A 21,623-nucleotide genomic window follows, 5' to 3' on the forward strand; every position below is an offset into this window, starting at 1 on the left:
CCAAATAAATTACTCTTGGTGCGTGTGGGCAAACAAAGGAATACCAAGGATGAGAGTAGCAGCTGGCTGGTGAGTGATTTTTTCGCCAATCCATGTTCCTCTATCCCCCAATACTTAATACCTACATTATTTTGAGATTAAACCTCTCTCATTATAACGTGTTCATTTAGATTATTGGCTTATCTCATTGTGTTCTATAAATAGAACCGACATAGAGTAGTTAAACTTTCAGAGACGCCAATTAATTGTTATCTCAAGTGTATTCTTTGCATTGATATTTTTATAAATGTGTTTTATTAAAAGTAATAAGTAAAGTGTATGTGATGTGTATGCGTGCGTTATCTGTGCGTGCCGCAACTGTCAACTGTCAGTTAGATGTTAAGGCGGGCTGTCAGAAAATAAAAGGAGCATCGTGCCATGCAACCATAGAAAGTCGTATTATTTGAATCGACAGATCACTGGCGACGAGGATGGCGAATGTAATTGGTGTTCTTTCCAGTTTTGACCACGACGCCCAAGACTGGCGTATTTTCAAAGGTCGGCTGGAACAATTCATCAAACTGAATGCCATAAAAAGTGAAAGCAAGAGTGCCTTACTTCTTACCCATCTGTCGGATAATAGCTACCGCCTGGCTAGAAACCTTCTCCACCCGGCCGTGCTCGAGGAGGTTGCCTTCGAAGACCTCGTGAAAAAATTGGACCAGCATTTCACGCCGAAACGATGCACTTTCGCCGATAGAGAGAAGTTCTATGAGGCAAAGAAATCTGAGGGTGAGAGCGTCGAAGAATGGGCGGCGCGTGTGAGAGGCTTAGCCGTTGACTGTGAGTTTGGAGAAGCATTGGATATGATGCTGAGAGATCGTTTTATACTCGGGCTTGCACCGTGTCGGGAACGTGACCGGCTTTTTGAAGAGAATGCCAGCAAACTCACTTTTGCTAAGGCGTTGGAGGTAGCTCAACAGGCTGCGTACGCGAGATTGGCTCGATCCAAGGCACCTGCAGGATCGGATTCGGCGGCAAGCATCGTCAAGGCCACGCAGATTAAGGAGGAACCTGTGTACCGACTCAGCGGACAGCGTGCGCGTGGCGGGTCTGCCGCAGCGCCCGCGCCCGCCCGCAGCTCGGACAATAGTTCCGGGGAGGTTCGTCGGTGCATGGTGTGCGGCTTCAAGAGTCATGATGCAGAGAAGTGTCGTTTTAAGAATTACCGGTGCCAGGTTTGCAACACAGTAGGTCATTTGAAGAAAATGTGCACTAAAAGGAAGGGTGAACCTCGCCTGAACTGCTTAAATACTGAAGCTGACTCAAGTGATTGCGAGGAATGTGAAGTGTATTCTTTAAGGTATGTTAGTAAATCACCAATAATTATTAATGTACAAATTGACTCGATGAGAATAGATATGGAGTTAGATTCGGGGTCGGGAGCTACTGTAATACCTGAAACATTGTATATAAAATATTTTTCTGATCGTCTTTTAACAAAATGCAACATGAAAATGTGTCTCTACAATGGCCATAAAATCTCTCCCTTGGGATATTTCTTAGGCCAAATAACATATTTAAATTGTACTCATGATATTAAAATATTTGTTTTGTCAAATGGAGGCCCACCGTTGCTCGGACGAGATTTTATGTCAAAGTTTAGAATGTATTTTACCACAGAAATTAATAAAATCCAGGATGTACCTGAGCCCGACACAAAAGAGGTGCAGCAACTTTTGTCTAAATACTCCAATCTATTTACTGAGGGATTAGGTAGGTTCAATAAATTTAAAGTGAAACTTGTGTTAAAAAAAGATGCACATCCAAAGTGTTTAAAACCGCGTTCTGTACCTTTCGCCTTAAAGAAAAAAGTGGAAGAGGAGATAGATAGACTGGTAGGTTTAAGCATACTACAACCGGTTCAGTTCTCTAAATACGGAACTCCGATAGTGCCGGTACTGAAAGAAAATGGAACTGTTAAAATTGCTGGTGACTATTCAATAACACTAAATAAAGATCTAGAAATAGACAAATATCCAATGCCTAGAATAGAAGAGGTTTTTGCTAAATTGGGTGGAGGGGAGTGTTATAGTAAAATTGATCTTAGTAACGCTTATAATCAATTTGTTCTTGAGGAATCGTCACAAGACTTGACCACGATAAGTACTTCTAAAGGTTATTTCAAATACACCCGACTTGTGTATGGCCTAGCAAACGCTCCCGCAATTTTTCAAAGGGCAATGGAATCTCTATTAATTGGCATAGAAGGTGTTAGCATATGGTTAGATGATGTTTGTGTAACTGCACCAACTAGGGAATTGCATTTCAGCAGGCTAAATGAAGTACTGAACAGAATGGAAGATGCCGGTTTAAAATTAAACAAAGAGAAATGTAGTTTTTTGCAGAATAGTGTCACCTATTTAGGCTACGTTATAGATAAACATGGGTTACGAACGTGTCCTTCAAAAACGGAGGCTATAAAAAACGCACCACGGCCAACGAATGTCACAGAAGTTAAGCGATTTATAGGATTAATTAATTATTATCGTAGCTTTATACCGAACGCGTCAGCTAAGTTGCACCCGCTGCATGAATTACTGCGTAAAGGCGCACAATGGCAGTGGGGCGAACGCCATGAACGCGCATTCAATAGGGTTAAAATCGAGCTATCATCAGAAAGGGTACTAGCTCACTTCGATCCAACAGCGCAGTTGGTGTTGACAGTAGACGCGGGGCCGGCCGGCCTGGGAGCTGTGCTCGCACAGCGCGACAGCGAGAGCCCGCACGCCGAGCGACCGCTGGCGTTCGCTTCAAGGTCATTGTCCACAAGTGAGAGAAACTATAGTCAAATTCAGAAGGAGGCGACAGCCATTATTTTTGGTGTCAAATATTTTCATCAATATCTGTATGGACGTCAGGAACCTTTTGTACTTAGGACTGACCACCGACCTTTACTTTCGATATTTGGCAAGAAAATAGGTATATCTGTGATGGCAGCATCGAGATTACAGCGTTATGCGATTATATTGTCAGCATACAATTATAACGTCCAATATATAAAAAGTGAACATAATGTCGCAGCAGATTATTTGTCGCGTGCGCCTTTACCGGAAGCGAATGGAAAACTGAAGCGAAAGCGAAACTGAAGATCTATCTTTCCTAAATTTCTTAGACGCTAACATCGCGCCACTAACTTTTAATGATATTAAAACCGAAACCGGTAAAGACGACGTTTTACAAACGGTGATTAAATATGTTCAGAACGGCTGGCCGCGTAAAATGAACTGTAAAAATATTTTGCCATATTTTAATTGCAAAACGGATTTAGAGGTCGAGAATGGTTGTATTTTCAGAGGTCACAGAATAGTCATTCCGGCAGTCTACCGAGGTAGGTTGTTAAGAGAATTACATGCGGGTCATTTCGGCGTAGTTAAAACTAAGAGTGCAGCTCGTAGTCGATTTTGGTGGCCCTCGATTGATAAGGATATAGAGGAATGGGTGGGCGCTTGCCACACGTGCGCCGGCACTCGCGCAGCGCCGCCGCGAGCGCCTCCCTTGAGCTGGCCGCGTGACGGCGCTCCGTGGCGCCGTTTGCACATTGACTACATGAGTATAAACCAGCAGGACTATTTGATCGTAGTAGATTCATATAGCAAGTGGTTGGAGTGTTTACACATGAGTTGCGGTACTTCGACACGGGCGCTCATAACAAAATTGAAAGAATTGTTTTCAAGATTTGGTATACCTAATGTCATAGTTTCAGATAATGATGTAAAAATTAAGTCGATCGAATTTAAGAAATTTTGCGAAGTGAACGGAATCCGATATGTGACATCTCCAATTTATCATCCTTGTAGTAACGGACAGGCAGAAAATTCTGTAAAAACATGCAAGAAAATGATAAAATGCATCATTAGCGATAACAATTCTCAAAATGTAATTAACGAAAAATTATTAGGATTTTTATTTGAATATCGCACGACACAACATTGTGCAACGGGCGAATGCCCAGCAAAGCTTATGTTTGGTCGAAACATAACATCTAGATTGGACTTAGTGCTCAAAGATAATTATAATTATGAAACAAACAATGACAATTTAAAAACAAAAAGTAAAATTAGCATTGGGGATAGAGTATGGGTTAAATGGTATATAGCTAGAAAGGAAATATGGACTTTAGGTAAAATAATTAAACAAATTGGTAATCGGATGTTCGAGATATTCGTTGAAAACTACAATGTTAACTGTAAGAGGCATATTGATCAACTGAGAAAATATACAGGTGCGCGCGAGACGAACGGCTCGCGTGCTGATGTCGTGAGCCCCTCGCAGTCACCACCGCCGCCGCTCCTGCGCTCGCCCTCGCCAAAAAGGGGGCCACAGTCGCCACCAACAGTACCGTATGATAAGGAACAGCAAACTATACACGCCGAGGAACATGATAGTGGGGAGGAGGATGAGTGGGCTGAGGCTCAGGACACAGCCGTTGATGATGAGCAAAATAATTGTCCTATCATTGAATCAACAAGGTCTGCAAGGCCCATTCGTAGTTGTAGGCGTAAGATTGATTATAAACTTTTAAATGGATAAGTTACCGCGCATTAGGTGAGGCAGGTACAGGCCGTTTAGCGTACTTAGACTAAGTATATATACCTATATCTATTGCTATAACTACTGTGTGTGTGTCAATTATTAATAAGGAAATAGTTAAGTTTTAGTATTAAGCCTTATTAGTTTCACTTATTGTTAAAAAAAAAAAATGTAACTTTGATAATAGTGTCGGAGGAGTGATGTGTATGCGTGCGTTATCTGTGCGTGCCGCAACTGTCAACTGTCAGTTAGATGTTAAGGCGGGCTGTCAGAAAATAAAAGGAGCATCGTGCCATGCAACCATAGAAAGTCGTATTATTTGAATCGACAGATCAGTATGTAATTCTACACCTAATATAAAAAAAAAATATATATTTTATACATTAATATTTTTAATTTTATTACCTAAACTATTACATACATTTTGCGTCTAATTATTTTCTGATTTACGTGTGTTATGTGTGAATTGTGTTATCTTGTGTGTTTCATAGCATAGTCAATTGTACTCTCACGAATTGTTTTATCTGTTCCGTTCTCTACTCTGTGAACATGACGACTTCAGTGACTATTGAACAAATACCCAAAGAAATTATTCAATTAATACCTTTGTATAATGGTGATAAAAGACAGTTAAATCTTTATTTGCGAAAGTGTCAGTATGTCCTTGACCGATATAAGGGTAGCCACGAACAAAATCTTTACGTTTATAATGTTTTAACTAGTCGATTGAGAGATGACGCCGCAGCGCTCTTATCAGAACGTGAAGATATTGTGACATGGTCTGCTTTTAAAGATCTACTTATTCAACATTTTGGAGACCCGCGTAGCGAAGCGTGCATTAATATCGAATTAGAATCCTTAAAAATTAAATCCGGTGAAAGTTATTTAGAATTTTGTAATAGAATCCAAAGTGTTCGATCATTATTGATGTCCAAGGTCAACATGATTGAGGATACTGATTTGAAGAGTGCAAAGACAATTATTTATAACAATACGGCCTTGAATGTGTTCTTATACAATCTCCCAGAGAATATGGTTCGTATTGTAAGGCTTAAGGCACCCTCTAGTTTAGAAGCGGCCTTGAGTATAGTACTTGAGGAAGTTAATTTCTTAGAGCAGTATAATACTAGGAATCGCATTTACGGTCAATCTAGCAGTTTCGGATCAAAATTGGTAATGACGCCAGCGGGATACAAACCTTTATTGCCAAATAATATTACCACACCTAAATTTAATTTCGGTATTCCACAGAATAAATTCAATCAGCCCCAAGGTCAATTACCAAATGCATTAACATCACGCCCCAAGCCTGGGTACTTACCCCAATCTCAACAATTTGGGTACAGGCCACCCCAACAATTCGGGTACAGGCCACCTCAACAATTCGGGTATAGGCCACCTCAACCATTTGGGTACAGGCCACCCCAACAATTAGGATACAGGCCACCGCCACAGTTTGGCTATAAACCGTTGCAACCTCAGCAGTTTGGTTACAAATCCCCCAATAATTCTAATACCCCACAAATACTAAAACCTCAAACGCAAACTACTGATGTGTCTATGCGAACAGCCCAACCTAAATCGAATGTACCACAAGGTTTCAATTTAAATGAATTGTCTGCTGACGACTATGAGCCTTATTACAATAACTATTACTCTAACTATGACGATGACTATTATGGTGACTCAAATGAAATTAATTATCATGACGAGACTCATGTTGACTATGAATTACAATCAGAAAATGAAATTCAGGCACTGGATTTTCAGGAGAGTGCCTCGACGGACAAGAAATCTTAGAATTAAATTTTGACTCTAATTTAGAGCTACCGTATATTTATGTAGAAGAGATAGACGCAAAAATGATGATAGATACTGGTAGTATGAGATCGTTCATTAGTCCTACAAAAGCATATGAGTATTTTTACGACTATATACGTAATGAAAATTTTCAGGTGGTTAGTACTCATGCTACTAGTAGACATAATGAAGTAATAGAAATTCCTCTTCTACCTACCTTTGTTAGTGACGATTGGCATAAGTTCTATGTATACGAAGTAGATCCACGGTATGACGGGCTTATAGGTAACGACCTTTTACAGCAATTAGGTGCAATTATTGATCTAAAAGAACGAATCTTAAAAACGAATTCCACTTGTATTCCAATAATCAATAATAATTTAAATTATAAAATTACTGTACAGCCACGTTCAGAACAACGATTTAAATTGCCAGTAGATCAATATTCAGGTGACGCTATTCTTGACTACCAAGAATTTCGAAATGGACTACGAATGCCTAGTGCTTTAGTAAACTGTGATAGTGGATACGCATTTACAGTAATTCAAAACACTTCAGATTGCCCAAAACAACTGACTATTTGCCAACCTTTCACAGTAACGCCATATGAAAATACAGAATACAACATTAATTTTACTACGACCAATACTCCTCTAGAAATTGACAAATTACTTGAAGAAAATTTAGATAAATTAAGACTCGATCATACCAATGGCGAAGAACGTGAGAAAATTTATGCACTTTGTAGGGAATATAAGGACATATTCTACTGTGACCAAATCCCCCTTACGTTTACTAATCAGGTTAAACATCACATACGTACCAAAAATGAAGATCCTATATACATTAAACCCTATAGACAGGCACCTTTCATCCAAAACGAAATAAATAATCAGGTAGAAAAATTACTTCATGAAAATGTTATACAAGAATCTCATTCCCCTTGGAGTGCTCCAGTTCACCTTGTCCCTAAAAAGAAGGATGCGTCTGGTGAAATTAAATACAGGATGGTAATAGACTACAGACGACTGAATGACATAACCATAGACGACAAATACCCCCTACCTAATATTAATGACCTTTTCGACAAACTAGGAAAGAGTGTGTACTTCACCACATTGGATCTAGCAAGCGGCTACCACCAAATAGAAGTAGAAGAGAAGGATAGACAGAAGACAGCTTTTTCGACGCAAAATGGCCATTTTGAGTTTCTCAGAATGCCGTTTGGACTTAAAACCGCTCCTGCTACCTTCCAACGGACCATGGATAATATTTTGCGTGGTCTGCAAGGACTCCACTGCATGGTATACTTGGATGACATAATAATTTACGGAAATAGCCTTGACGAAATGATAAATAAATTAAGAATTGTATTTGACCGACTTAGAACAACTAACATGAAAATTCAATTAGACAAATCTGAATTTTTACGCAAAGAAGTGCTCTACCTTGGACACACTATAACTAAAGACGGGCTAAAGCCTAATGACGACAAAATAAACGCTGTATTGAATTACCCGTTACCAAAGACAACGACAGAGATTAAGAGCTTTCTTGGACTTGTAGGTTACTACAGACGTTTTATAAAAGATTTTGCAAAAATTACTCAACCATTGACAGCCTGCTTAAAAAAGCGCAACAAAATTGTTATTGACCAGAAATACATAGACGCATTTAACAAATGCAAGGAACTCCTGACACATGCCCCACTGTTACAATACCCTGACTATGACAAAACATTTATACTGACGACCGACGCATCCAATGTCGCTCTAGGCGCTGTGCTGTCACAAGGACAGATTGGCAGTGACAAGCCCATTGCGTATGCTAGTCGTACCCTCAGTGATACAGAATCACGTTATAGTACCATCGAACGTGAACTGCTCGCTATAGTGTGGGCAGTAAAGCATTTTAGGCCCTATCTGTACGGTAGAAAATTCTATATATATACTGACCACCGTCCCTTAACTTGGCTCCAATCTCTTAAAGACCCTAGTAGCAAACTCACACGTTGGCGGTTACGTTTGCAAGATTACGACTTTGATTTAATTCACAAAAACGGCAAACAAAATACAAATGCAGACGCTCTGTCCAGAATAAAAATCAATGCCTTACTCACAGACGACGAAAATCAGTCTCTAGCAGTTAATATTGATGAGAAGGAAGATAAAAATCTAAATGAATGTGCAGATAGTAAAGGTTCATCAACAGTAACGATATCTGATTCTAGTCGAACTATGACCTGTAGTCCTATAGATTTTTCCGACAATATTAGAGAAGTTCACTACGATACAAATGAGTATCCAATACGATCAGTGTCCAGTAAGTCGAACGAAACCGTTCATTCCGCTGTAGAATTAGAATCAACCGGTATACCTATTTTACATGAGGCGATCGACACCAAGCCGAATCAAATCTTAATATTTTCATGGTTTAAAAATCAAATGCATGTTAAGAACCTGTCACGTGACAAACAAAAGATATTAGAAGTTTTCCTGCCAAAAGATAATCCGCAATTAGTAAAGGACTTTTTAAAGGAATACATACAGCCAAAATTAAAATATTTCATTTATTTTGAGGAGAATGAACATCGGAAACTATTTAGCAATATAATAATTGAACTATTCAGAAAGGGAACTATTAACCTATTTGAATGTACAGAAAGAGTTATTTTTGTAGAAGATGAAGGAGAGCAAAAGGCACTTATACTTAAACACCATGAAGGAAAGACCTGTCATAGAGGCATAAAAGAAACGCTAGTTAGGCTCCGTAGAAATTATTATTGGAATAGAATGCAGGAAACTGTAACAGCAGTCATAAACAGTTGCGATGGGTGCCGTAGAATGAAATATGATAGGAAACCCATCAAACCTATATTACAACTAACACAAACCCAAGACGCGCCTTTTCAAGAGCTATTTATAGATCTTTTTAGTATAGAAGGTAAAACTTATTTAACTATAATTGACGCATTTAGCAAATTAGGTCAGGCAATCGAAACTCAGGGAAAATCAACTCCCGAAGTAACTAGAGCACTGATGAAATATTTTTCGTATTACGGTACACCCAGAAGAATAAGCTCAGACCCCGGAACCGAATTGAATAATGAACTAATTAAGGAATTTTTGAATTTACATAAAATTGATTTCCACATTGGAACCCCTAATAACCCCAATTCAATGGGTCTTATTGAGAGGTTCCACTCCACTATAATAGAAATTTACAGACTGGCCAAATACGAAAAACAATGTACTGATGCGGCTTCGGTTATGACTTATTCTGTTCTGGCATACAATCACACTATTCACTCAGTCACTGAACTTGCACCATTTGAAGTTGTCTTCGGACATACCGACTCAAGCAGTCCGTTTAGCATAGAATTAGAAAAACGTTATTTCCAAAAATTAGTAAAAGATCATGCAAAAAGAATAAAAACATTATACGAACACTTAGCAGACAAAATGGTTAATATTAAAGAAAAGAATAGAGAGAGTAAGGGTGGTGAAGGTGAAATAAAGTTTAAAAAAGGAGAAATTGTTTTCGGTAAAGACATAAATAAGCGTAAAAGTAAGGATAAGCCCCGATATATAAAAGCTGTAGTAACAGGCAAAGCAGATAAAAATATTTTACCTATAAAAATAGGAGAAAGGGATACCAAAATTCCTATTAAAAATATAAAACGTCCTCCACAGGTGCGGCATATTATTGATGACAGTCACGATGCTGTCGCTGGCCCTTCATCTGCAAAATCTTGAAGGTAATCCAGGAGTTTTACCGGTGAAACAAGGTCATGCATATTTCCAAACTGATCAGTGGACTATTGTAAAGATCATCAGCCTAGATCAAATTTATACTGACCTTAACTACATCTCTACCAACTATCAAGCGCTTTGTAATTTAATTGATTGGAATGCATCATACTCACAAGAAATTATGACTATTAAAATGCATACAGATTCCATACGTGATTTAACTGTAGAAAAATACCAACAGCTTATACCATCCAAACGATCTAAACGAGGACTCATTAATCCACTGGGCTCTATTATAAAAATTGTTACCGGTAATTTGGATCATGATGATGCGTTGAAGTATGATAATCTCATTTCTAAATTGAATCAAGGTCAAATCACTATATCTAAAAGGTTAACATTGGTCTCTAAAATGTTTGACAGTTTTATTAATGCCACTGAAACTATTGAACAGAATACAATTAACTTCCATAACAGGTTAACTAAAATTGAAACATTAATTAAAGATTTAACTGCTCAGCAAAATAGTTGGATTTTTCTGACGTACTTAACTGGGTTGTTCAATGTTTTCATGAGTAACTTTCGTACTATATTTATTAGATTAAGTGAAATCGAAACTGCACTTGCATTAAGCAGAGTCTCTATTTTACATCAATCAATTGTTAATTCTTCAGAACTTTTATATCATCTTAAATTAATATCCGAATATGAAAGCTTAATATATCCTCCCGCCGAAGCGAACTTGTTAAAAATAGAAGAGATTATATGTGTTAAATCATTTATTAAAAGTAATCAAATAACGTTTATAATGGAGATACCACTTACCGATAATGTTACTTATAACTATTATAAGATTTACTCCCTACCAATTTTCCATGACACCGAAAATAAGACCCTAGCTATTTTCCCCAAATACCCTTACCTATTGGCGAAAGAAAATAGATACTCACCAATCGCAATACCGTGTAGACCATTCTCTGCCGGTGCTCGCTTCCTCTGCACTGCAGACAACAGGATCCCCTTCTATGAACTTACCTGTGTCGAACAGCTTATGAATTTCGAAAACGACCTTACCCTTTGCAAACAACATCCAATAGAAATCGAACAGGTCAGAGTCCAACAAGTCGCTAACAACAACTGGATCCTGTATAGTGAAGAGAAGACCACACTAACAGAACGATGCAAGGATGAGACCAGTAGACAATTGGTATTTGGTACTTACCTGATGACCATCGAAGAACCCTGTGAGGTGGAGATTCATGGCATACACATTAATCATCGTATCTTCATAGAGTCCGATGTGGTGAAAAGAGTACCAATCATCGCCTTACCTCAGTTACGCACTAACGCACAGCTATCCAGTACACGTGCACTTGATATGAAGGGCATAAATCTAGACGAAGTGAAATATATGGCGTATTCGTTAAAACATAGTGAAGTGATCGAAAGTGTTTTTGATAAAAGGGACAGTAGCTTCAGTGCGTCCTTGGTGTACGTGACCTTAGGTTTAGTTATTTTAAGTATTTTTGTATTTTCCGTTTATGTTGTTCGGCTCAAATTGCTGAAATACACGTGTTTCAAAAAAAATTATCGGAACCAATCTAAAATCGATTCTCCCGATAATTTTCCTCTTAAGGTCGGAGGAGCTATGGTGACCACCCAGCCTTCGGCCCTAGATTAAGTCTGTACGCACACATGTATAATGTGCTGACTATAATTTTAAGAACTTAGGTAGATAAGTCGCCCCACCGGAGATGTCGCGCCGAGATGGGTCAGACAGTAGATTAGTTTTTTTACAATTAAAAGTACCTCAGAATCGGTAACACGCTTTTAATTTGTCTCCCGAAATTCCTTAGTAGTAATACTTAGTAATTTCAATAGTTTCCCCGCTCCGGAAACAAGAGTACCTATATAGTGTGTGTTTACCGTTGCATTGAATCATGGTAAGTATAGTAGGTACTCTTCTACATTATGTTTTGTATGTATTAGGTACTAAATTAGTATTGACAGCAGGCAAATACAATGACTTTACTCTATCCTTCAAATTCAATCATAACGGCATTTGAAATTGCAACTGAAAGTTGAACCACACCAAGCAAATAGTTGTTCTATTTATTTTATATATTAGGTACACCATATAATTTTTGCTTGTGTTACAGTACTGGAAGGACAAAAAGGAGCAGTTCAGAGGAAGTCCAGTTCTATTGCAGCTGCGAGCCAACATGAAGAATTTGCCAGAACTCGGTGTAATCAAGTTAAAAATACATTCTATTATGCAAGGAAAATGTTTTGAAATCTGAATTTAGAAATAAATGCATGTTCATTATAAAATACAAAATAATAAAAAGACATGATGAATTAAAATATTGTTTTATTAATTCATGATTACAGAAAAGTTCAGTATTTTTATAAAAATTACTTTGATACCTGCACACTATTGTGTAATGTTAAAAATGTTTATATTACTATTTAACATACACAGGTAAAATACATATGTATTGTTAGAAGGTGTCTACATAGTATTGTTTATTAAATAACTTCTAGCATGACATCCACTGTCCAAGTCACTGCTAGAGTCCGGCTTGCTTATCAACCGGGTCACAGTTGCTTCTTACCTACCTCGTACTTATCAATAATATCTGGATGGTTGATGGCATCTAATGTATATTGTTGAGTCCTTGAGGCAGATGCTTGTGAGACATTGTTCTTGCAATGTCACATAGTATTATTTGGTACTTAAATCCCACTAACAAAAAATTTGACAGTACCTGCAAAAGGTGGATGGACAGTAAGTTTTAGGCACCTATCTACTGTACTGTATGATGATTTATATTATATTGATTAAGTGTAATATATTGGTGCGGTTGCTAATTCCTCCTCGACGATTCGCCTTTGTTAGGAAAGGGGAAATCTCAGGAAATCTTCTTTCAACTGTCGAATCTGTTCTTCAGTCAATCTTATTATAGTTTCTATCAGTAGTTAGTGTTAGTAAATCCATAATACGTATCACGGAGGCCTGACTTCTTATTTATTTAATTATCATGATGTTTAGTGTCTTCCAACGAAAAATCATACAGGAAAGACGAACTGCCATCTAAAACATTAAAAATAGGCGCAAATGTTTCAGGGATTAAAGTACGATAAACAAATCATCATAAAAACATATTTTCACATTGCAATTTATTAAATAACTTGTTTTACTTACATTTTAATCGCCTTCATCCAAGAAAACATCCACAATTTACAAGCTTTTCGGTTTGACAGATAAAATCGAAGGCGAAGGCGAGGTTGTCGTTGCAGGCGAGGATGTTTCGTGTTGCTGAATACCGATTTTCATACATTTGGCACCAAATGTTAGTTCTATGACGCGCCGTCAACATCGTTGAGGCGCTACGATCGCGCAATTTTAACTAATGAATACCGCCGAGTTTTCATCTGATGTTACAACGATGATTTCTTGGTTGTAAAGATGTTTTGCCTTAGTGAATCGCACCCCAGATCCTGGCTTGATGACTATGAGACCACCTAATACTATTATATATAATAATATAATACAAAACAATTTTTTTTATTTTGTTCAGTAATCGGTGAACATACACAGAAAGATCACGAGCGACGCATTGAAAGCCACGTGTAAATACTCTATTGTAGGTCTTGGGGCCGCGTCAAGTGCATTTGCATAATCAGAGCATGACGTGTACTTTGCGGCTCTATGGCTTGGGAAAAACATAACTTCATGAACGAGAACATAAACTTACAAACTAAAGACGTTCCATTTAAAGACATTTTAAAGTATTCAAAAAATACAATATCATAAATCTATTATATATGTGGTTTATTAAACAGTTAATAATGTGTTAGTAGCGATATAGTATAATTAAATGTATGTATTAACAACTAACGGACGATTTAAGTGCCTGTTTTTATTTGTCAAAAATTTAGAAAAATATTCCGTAAAACGGAAAATGCAGTGGCTGTAAACAGTAAAGCCATTTTTTGACAATACGATAAATCTGGGGTAATTCGTTCATTCCGTGGTGTTTAATCTTTTATATTATTATGTATTTTTGACATTCTTAAACTAAAAAGGCTTTTTATTTGAATAATTTCAATATGATCTCGTAACGTAATGAATAAATGAGGCCTATGAAGAAAAAACTCAATTATATTGGCGAGCTACAATTCCTTATTGTGTTGCGTCCCATAAACAGGGAGTTTTTTCAGTCAGTGTGGTATCCCTCTGGGTGACAATAAAAACAATAGTGAGTGAGATTTAGAGCCAGATGTAATTTGTTTTGTTCTTGTTGCAGTGAGCGTACCTGTGCTCAGTTAATAATTAAAAGGATCAGGGACAAATTGCAGTCACACTTGGCGTCCAAGTGGGCATTGAGCGCGGACAGAGTGCAGAGTTGTTGTGGTCCTCTTGCATCGCCTAATTCAGGTACAAAATAACTATGCATTGTACCGGTCATATCATTATACCGGTAGTTATTTTCACAGATGACACTTGTGGAAATAACTGACAACAAGAGGTCAGTGGGACAGCTTAAGCAAAGGCCTATTATTTGGTCCCACCCACCAAGTTAGTTATTATCAAAATATCTTTTCTACTGTTTTTACAGTCACAAACAGAAATGTATTCAATAATTAAAAGGAGAAAGTAGATATTTATTTATGGAGACAACATATTTTATTAATGTTGATCTTGAAAAAAGTTACTGCTATTAGAAAAGACTTGCAGTTTTTTTCCATACTCTTTTTTTTTTCATTTTAGGTTTGTAGGTATTTATAAATAGTAATAACTTGACAAACACAGTGATGCTCATAAAAACAAATTAATTATTTTTTCATTGTGACTTAGTTCTAGGCATAGCATTTTTTTGGGAAATTATTCAGTTTAATTGTAAATATGGAGAATTTGTGAGTACACTACCTCTTGTTTGAACTGCTACATTACACCACCAGGTTTTTATCTTCTTCTAAAACTTAATTCAACATCAAGTAACATGAATTTGGTGTTATCATAATCAGGGAGACCAGCGAAAACATACAAAAATTTAAACTCCTTCTCCTTTAATCTCCCAGCATTAACCCAAGCCACGGTTCATCTTGAACAAAGTGACGGTTTAAAGAGAAGACTGATGCAGATGGTTTCATCAAGGTGTAGAGGAAGAACAATAAGCCATCTAGTCATAACTAAAACATAGTAAAAATTATCTATAATTGTATAAAAAAGATAAATATATATTATTTGTTTCTTTGTACCCTAAGGGCTCTGAAATTTCGCATTAGGTCTGTAGCAAGCTAAAACAATGAATTATTTTTTAGAAAGATTGAAATATGTAGGTATTATACAAATCAGTAATTCATTCGTCACTAATTCAACTAAAAAAAGTCTTTACTCAAGAACAAATTGTCATTGTCAAGGTTCAAGATGGAAGGCGAGGAATCAGATGCAGTGGAACACTTCAAGCCGAGGCCTTATCAGGCACAGCTGGAAGAGATAGCCATAGAAAACAACACAATCATATATTTGCCAACAGGTTTGTGCTATACATATATTTATTTTTAAAAAAGAGTAGAAAGTTCATTGCATAGCAGTTTTGCAAAGAAAACATCCTGTACAATTGTGTAACCGGTATCATAAATTTGCATATTGCAGCTTCCTTAGAAGTATGGTATGAAGATGATCCTTTTTTAGAATAAGTTACAGTCTTTTTCTGTTAATATAATAAACTTTTAATTTTTCACCTTTTTAGAATATACTTAATTATGGTGAAATTAGATCTGACCAAAAATAAAACTACGTTTATAAAGACTGTAATAGTTCATGAACTCAATGACGGCTATAAGGCTATTTGATATTGATTCTTTATTTATTTTGGTTTGAAGGACTTAAAAAATTACCTCGAAAGCTATTATAATATAACATTTGAAGGAAATATGGTTTTTGGTCTCTACTCCAATGGAGTGGTTTTATGCTTTTTCATAATAGTGACCTACTTAATTAATCTCTGTTTACATCACTGGAAAAGTGAAGAAAATAAAATAACAACAGTTCAAAAAATTGCTTGAAAACTGAAATCAAAATAAAAGTACCAGATTTTGTAAGAGTGTGTACCTAAGCAGATTTCTATCATTTACATCACTTTCAGGTTCTGGCAAGACATTTATCGCGATTTGCCTCATCAAAAGATTTAGGCACGCACTCAAAAAGCCTTGGGGACAGGGAGGTAAAAGAACCTTCTTCTTGGTAAACACAGTGCCATTAGTCACTCAACAGGTAATAATAATAAGTTTTGTAGCTAGATGTTTATTTGTAGGTACTTATAGTCCTTTCAGACTATGGTTGGGACACGTACGAACATGTAACTAGCTACAATGTATGACGGTGCAGACGTGTTTTAACCTGTCATCATCCCGCTCTCCCACCCCGCGACCTCGCACTCATTTTCCATGTTATTCTTATACACGTACTTGCTATTGCTTCTCATTTCATACTTGCACGCCTATATTGCATCATTTACTTAGGTATCCGAGTTAATCTGAGCCTAAGCGTGTATAGTTGATGGGTTTTAGTTAGGCGATCGTTTTGTATTTGCTCGTTGTGCAAAGCGCTTTAAAGCTTTAGGGCTTCAGCTTTTGAAGATTTAGGGGAAACATGCATTTTGATTGAAAAATAACTTAAGTAGGTATTTATTGGTCGCGAAATAATTTCTAAACTGATAGGTACTATAAAGGAGACTTATGGGAGATGTCATCCTAGAATGAAGTCTTCCTTAAATAGCCCGGTCAAAATAGACATAAAAGCAGTGGTCAAATAACAAAAAATCCCACAAAGCTGATTTTTGGTGGAGAGCTAGATTTGATCATTATAAATAAAATACTAAAAGTCCCCATCGATCCCATGTGTGCGTCAAAAGTTATTCGAGGTCAAATGTCAAAATTTTAGGTTTTTTGTTTTTTTTTTTTCGAAAACGGTAAGTTTTATCAAAAAAAGACATCAGACCAAAGTTGTAGATCTTTAAATTTTCTACAAAAATGGCATTAACAGTTTTCTCCTAAATGTTACCATTCCTGAGATATCGCGATTCAAAGAGTCACACTACACATGATATGCACATATAAGCCACGTATATACGACGGCTGCCTTTAAGTTGTGTCGTTTGAAATAAGTATAGACAATCTAATAGGGTAATACCATTTATTGTTTTTCAAAGAATTCTCCGCGATATTTAATGCATTTTTGCATGCATTAAACCCAGTTCTTTAAATATTTATTCCATTCTGAAGTGGGGGTAGTCAAATTGGCCGATTTGTATGAGTCAACAGCTTTTTCAGGTGTGCTGAAACGTTTACCACGAAGACTTTACTTAATTTTGGGCAACGTAAAACAATCGTAATGCCCACGGATCCATGTCACGGTATGTTACATGTTGGTCTGCGACAATTAACTGCCGCATAGCCTCGATATTATCTTGGGTCATATCGGATTTTGAATTACCTTCACGTGGCTTGTCGCTAAGGCTAGATTGCCCACTTTTAAATCCTAAATATCAGCGTACTGCAGTCCTAAGGCATGGTTCTGCATCACTAAACACAAAACAAAATTTTTTAAACCGCTGAAGATGCGACAATCCGCCTTTAAAGTTGAGAAAATTATCGCACGCTAATTTTCCTTCGACATTTCCATTTTTATCCAGAAGACTGGGGTTGGAAATTGATACATAATATCTGGACCCTATTAAAACTACTCCCACCTACTCCAGAAAAACTCCTGACATTATTTTTTGCAATTGCAAAAATGATTGTAGTATCAAATCATACTCCGAGCCCTTTTCCCAACTATGTTGGGGTCGGCTTCCAGTTTAACCGGATGTAGCTAAGTACCAGTCCTTTACAAGAAGCGACTGCCCTATCTGACCTCCTTAACCCAGTTACCCGGGCAACCCAATACCAATGGGTTAGACTGGTGTCACACTTACTGGCTTCTGACTACCCATAACGACTGCCAAGGATGTTCAATGACAGTCAGAACCTACAGTTTAACGTGCCATCAGAAACACAGTCATTGGTGTCCAAGATATGCTTAGAAAGTACATACAAACTTAGAAAAGTTGCTTTGGTACTTGTCTGACCTGGAATCGAACCCACTCATACTTGAGAGGTTGGTTCTTTACCCACTAGGCCACCACGAGTTTTTGTATGAATCTGATAAATCTAAAACAATCACAATAATAGTTAACCCAATAGTTAATATCAATAATGACATCATATTAGAACTTGACGGCAATTATTCCCTGAAACTATCCTAAAATTGTCATGACAGTTAGTGGAGTAGGCCTACAGGGGAAACCACGATAAAAAAAGGCGACGAGTATACTAAGTACCTCACAGGTGGCGTGGAAATGTGTGCATGTCATGTATGGAATATACTTTGAAGCGCGATATGTCAGGAATGGTAACATTTAGGAGAAAACTGTTAATGCCATTTTTGTAGAAAATTTGTAATCTACAATTTTGGTCTGATGTAATTATTTGATAAAACTTACCGTTTTCGAAAAAAACACAAAAAAAACAAAAATTTTGACATTTGACCTCGAATAACTTTTGACGCACACATGGGATCGATGGGGACTTTTAGTATTTTATTTATAATGATCAAATCTAGCTCTCCACCAAAAATCAGCTTTCCGGGAATTTTTGTTATTTCAAATGTCTATTTTGACCGGGCTAAAAAGGATCATTCCTTTTTGTGATATGATTGTGATTTATTTACAGACCTTTTGTTGTCTTTGCGCTATCACTAATAGCAAACGCCTAACATCAGGGGGACAAAGTTATTAGTTGTTAAGGATAACAAATGCGTCATTGTAATGAGTAAACAAGAAATAGAACATTAACAAGGCACCATTGTTATGTGAAACTATAACTCAACCGGATAAGCTTATCGAATTTCAGATTTCCTTTAGACTCATTTGAACCTTTTAGAAATGTTGTATGAGGTTATTTTTCCAAATTCAACTTTTGTAATTGATATACCTACCCACATGATTACAACTAGGTTCATCTATTTTAGGTGAATAACAATGAATCAAACATACCCAGCCAGGACATGCTTATCATTAGCCACATGGTAAGGGAAGTTTTCTATCTCTGAATAGGCGTATTTCTTTCTTTTGTTCATTATTCTTCATTCATTTCATTGAATTTTCATGCGGTCCATACGGTGGTTCAGTTTAAACACAGGTGTTGGGGTCGACGTACCTCTACGAGTATATCAGCCATTGTTAAATAATATTACGCAATATGGAGTACCTACTCTAAATGCAGTGCATGCATAACTGCCCTACACATTGCTTGCTGATTTTGCTAAAGAAGCCATTTGCTTACAGCGTAATTAAACTAGACAAATTTCTCAAGAAATATAAAGATTCAAGATCTTCACCTGCCAAGCCTTTTCCCAACTTTGTGTGGGTCGGCTTCCTGTCTAACTGATTGCAGTGTTTTACAAGGAGCGACTGCCTATCTGACCACCTCCACCACCACTATTTACCCGGGCAACCCGATGCCCTTAATAAGACTGGTTGTCAGACTTTCTTCCTTCTGACTGTCTGACCTGTAACGACTACCAAAGATGTTCAAATGGCAGCTGGGACCCGACGGGACCAATCTAACGTGCCTTCCGAAACACGGAAGAACTCGTTATTACAAGATGGTCACCTATTCTCTGATCGATCGCCAACCGTAATTTAACTTTATAATCAAATAAATAAAATAGGAAAATTAAGTTTCAAAAAAATAATTTTACAGAAAAAGGTAATAGAAGAGCTGTGTGCAGTCGAAGGCGTTGGTGCTTATAGCAGTGAAAGTGGTGTTGATTATTGGGACAAAGATAAATGGGATGCCGAACTTGCACAACATCAGGTATTGTACAAGGAATAAGGAACAATCATTACATACGTATTAGTTAAATTGATTAATGCAACTTGAAAGCAAAAAACTTCTTAAAAATTGAGGCGTAAAACAAACGTAAACAAAGTATTGTTAATTGCTTTTTTTATTTTCAGGTTATCGTAATGACGAGCCAAATTTTAAGCGATATGTTGATGCACCAATACATCAGGATCGAAGATATCAACCTGTTGATATTTGACGAGTGTCACCACGCCGTCGTTGATCACCCAATGCGTCTTGTAATGAAACATTTCGAGGTCTGCCCGAAGGAAAATCAGCCGCGAGTTCTTGGTAATATAAATAAACAAAACGTTCACTGTATGCAAATCGTTTAGTTTTAGGTGGTAAATGATTTCTGTGAACTATCAATGGACGTTACGACTTCCGTTTTTTATCGGAAATCTAAATAAATGATCATAGATAATAAAGACATCTAAATCTGTATAAGTACTTACACATTTACTAAAAAAATCTGTATTAATCTGGGAAACAATGTTTCAGATACACAGTTTCTGAAACATCACGTAGATGTTTACAGCAACAATGTTTCGGAAACTCCGCCGTCCACATCGTCCACAGAAACAAAATTATATGTTTCTGAAACAAAATTATTTGTTTCAGAAACACGTAGATATTGTTTCTGAAACAGTGTTTATAAACAATTGTTTCTCAGTGAATACATGGCTTTATGAAATACTTATTAAATTATAGGCTTCCATAAGAACTATTAAATTATGGGATGGTATTGCTTTAATTCAGAATTCAGTCATAGAGAGATATTATTGTAAAATCATCTTCAATGTAACAAAAAAAATAACACAAAATGAGGTTAACTATTTCGTACATCATAAAGATTTATGCAGCTATACGCGATTCGTGCGAGTTGCTCCGCAGGATTTTTGTATCAACGCCTCGCGTCACCATGCTCGGAAGATAGTTGCGAGACGCCGTTAAGTTTGGCGAGAACTATACCAATTGTACCATCATCATTATCTGAGCTAGGACGTCCACTGCTGAACATAGGCCTCCCCCTTAGATCTCCACAGATACCTGTTGGAGGCGACCTGCATCTAGCGTCTTCCGGCGACCTTTAAGGTCGTCTGTCCACCTTGTTGGTGGGCAATTGTACCGACAAACTTTTCATTAATATTATTATTTGTAGGTTTAACAGCGACCCTGCTTAACGCAAATGTGAAAACCCATAAGGTCGAGGACACACTACATGAGTTGGAGATAACGTTCCATGCTAAAATTGCCACCGTTGATGAGCTAGGCAAAGTGCTCAAGTATGTATTCATTTATGTTCTTAGAATATGTTTTACTAACTACTTTTCTTCTAAACGTAGGTACTTTTATAGTTTATTTTCTGCATGGTGTATGAGCATGGTGCTAGATAAAATCCTAGACAATTGGCAAATCTGTATTAGATAGTAGCTGTTTTTCCGCGTTCTTCTAGTCTAACTGGATGCAGTTGAATACCTGTGTTTTACAAGGAGCGACTGCCTATCTGACCTCCTCGAACCCGGGCAACTCAAATCCCCT

General features: G+C 37.2%; 2 protein-coding genes and 1 long non-coding RNA gene across 8 annotated transcripts in view; 2 read left to right on the forward strand and 1 right to left on the reverse strand.

The window, feature by feature from the left end:
• The first annotated feature begins 325 nt into the window (after positions 1-325).
• LOC124633699 lies at positions 326-4,959 on the forward strand. The gene is made up of 2 exons (XM_047169009.1): positions 326-1,342; positions 4,265-4,959. The coding sequence occupies exons 1-2, from the start codon at positions 471-473 to the stop codon at positions 4,293-4,295; spliced, it is 903 nt and encodes a 300-aa protein (XP_047024965.1). The 5' UTR covers positions 326-470; the 3' UTR covers positions 4,296-4,959.
• An 8,171-nt stretch (positions 4,960-13,130) lies between these two features.
• Positions 13,131-13,765, reverse strand: LOC124633700. Its single transcript, XR_006984777.1, has 2 exons — positions 13,330-13,765; positions 13,131-13,218 (listed from the first exon to the last, which is right to left on the reverse strand). It is a non-coding gene; the product is annotated as an uncharacterized LOC124633700 (long non-coding RNA).
• Positions 13,766-13,916: 151 nt separating this feature from the next.
• The window catches only part of LOC124634182 (endoribonuclease Dicer), a 44,327-nt gene continuing 36,620 nt past the window's right edge, over positions 13,917-21,623 (forward strand). The window contains exons 1-7 of one of the 6 annotated variants that reach the window (XM_047169627.1): positions 13,917-14,107; positions 14,435-14,565; positions 15,552-15,667; positions 16,280-16,407; positions 19,938-20,051; positions 20,195-20,372; positions 21,244-21,367. In XM_047169627.1, the coding sequence (XP_047025583.1) occupies positions 15,559-15,667; positions 16,280-16,407; positions 19,938-20,051; positions 20,195-20,372; positions 21,244-21,367 (653 nt within the window). In that variant the 5' untranslated portion in view covers positions 13,917-14,107; positions 14,435-14,565; positions 15,552-15,558. Of the gene's footprint in view, positions 14,108-14,193; positions 14,348-14,370; positions 14,566-14,685; positions 14,707-15,551; positions 15,668-16,279; positions 16,408-19,224; positions 19,261-19,937; positions 20,052-20,194; positions 20,373-21,243; positions 21,368-21,623 lie in introns of those variants that run through there. The other 5 variants (XM_047169629.1, XM_047169626.1, XM_047169632.1 and 2 more) reach the window with 5 other exon arrangements.

Source organism: Helicoverpa zea, chromosome 10 (assembly GCF_022581195.2).
Source record: "Helicoverpa zea isolate HzStark_Cry1AcR chromosome 10, ilHelZeax1.1, whole genome shotgun sequence".
Lineage (NCBI taxonomy): Eukaryota > Metazoa > Arthropoda > Insecta > Lepidoptera > Noctuidae > Helicoverpa > Helicoverpa zea.

Bases quoted from the DNA above. Each gene is read 5' to 3' on its own strand.
- LOC124633699 (XM_047169009.1), top strand. From the start codon at position 471: ATGGCGAATGTAATTGGTGTTCTTTCCAGTTTTGACCACGACGCCCAA. The intron at 1,343-4,264 runs GTATGTTAGTAA...GAAAATATACAG, and splicing joins TGTGAAGTGTATTCTTTAAG to GTGCGCGCGAGACGAACGGC.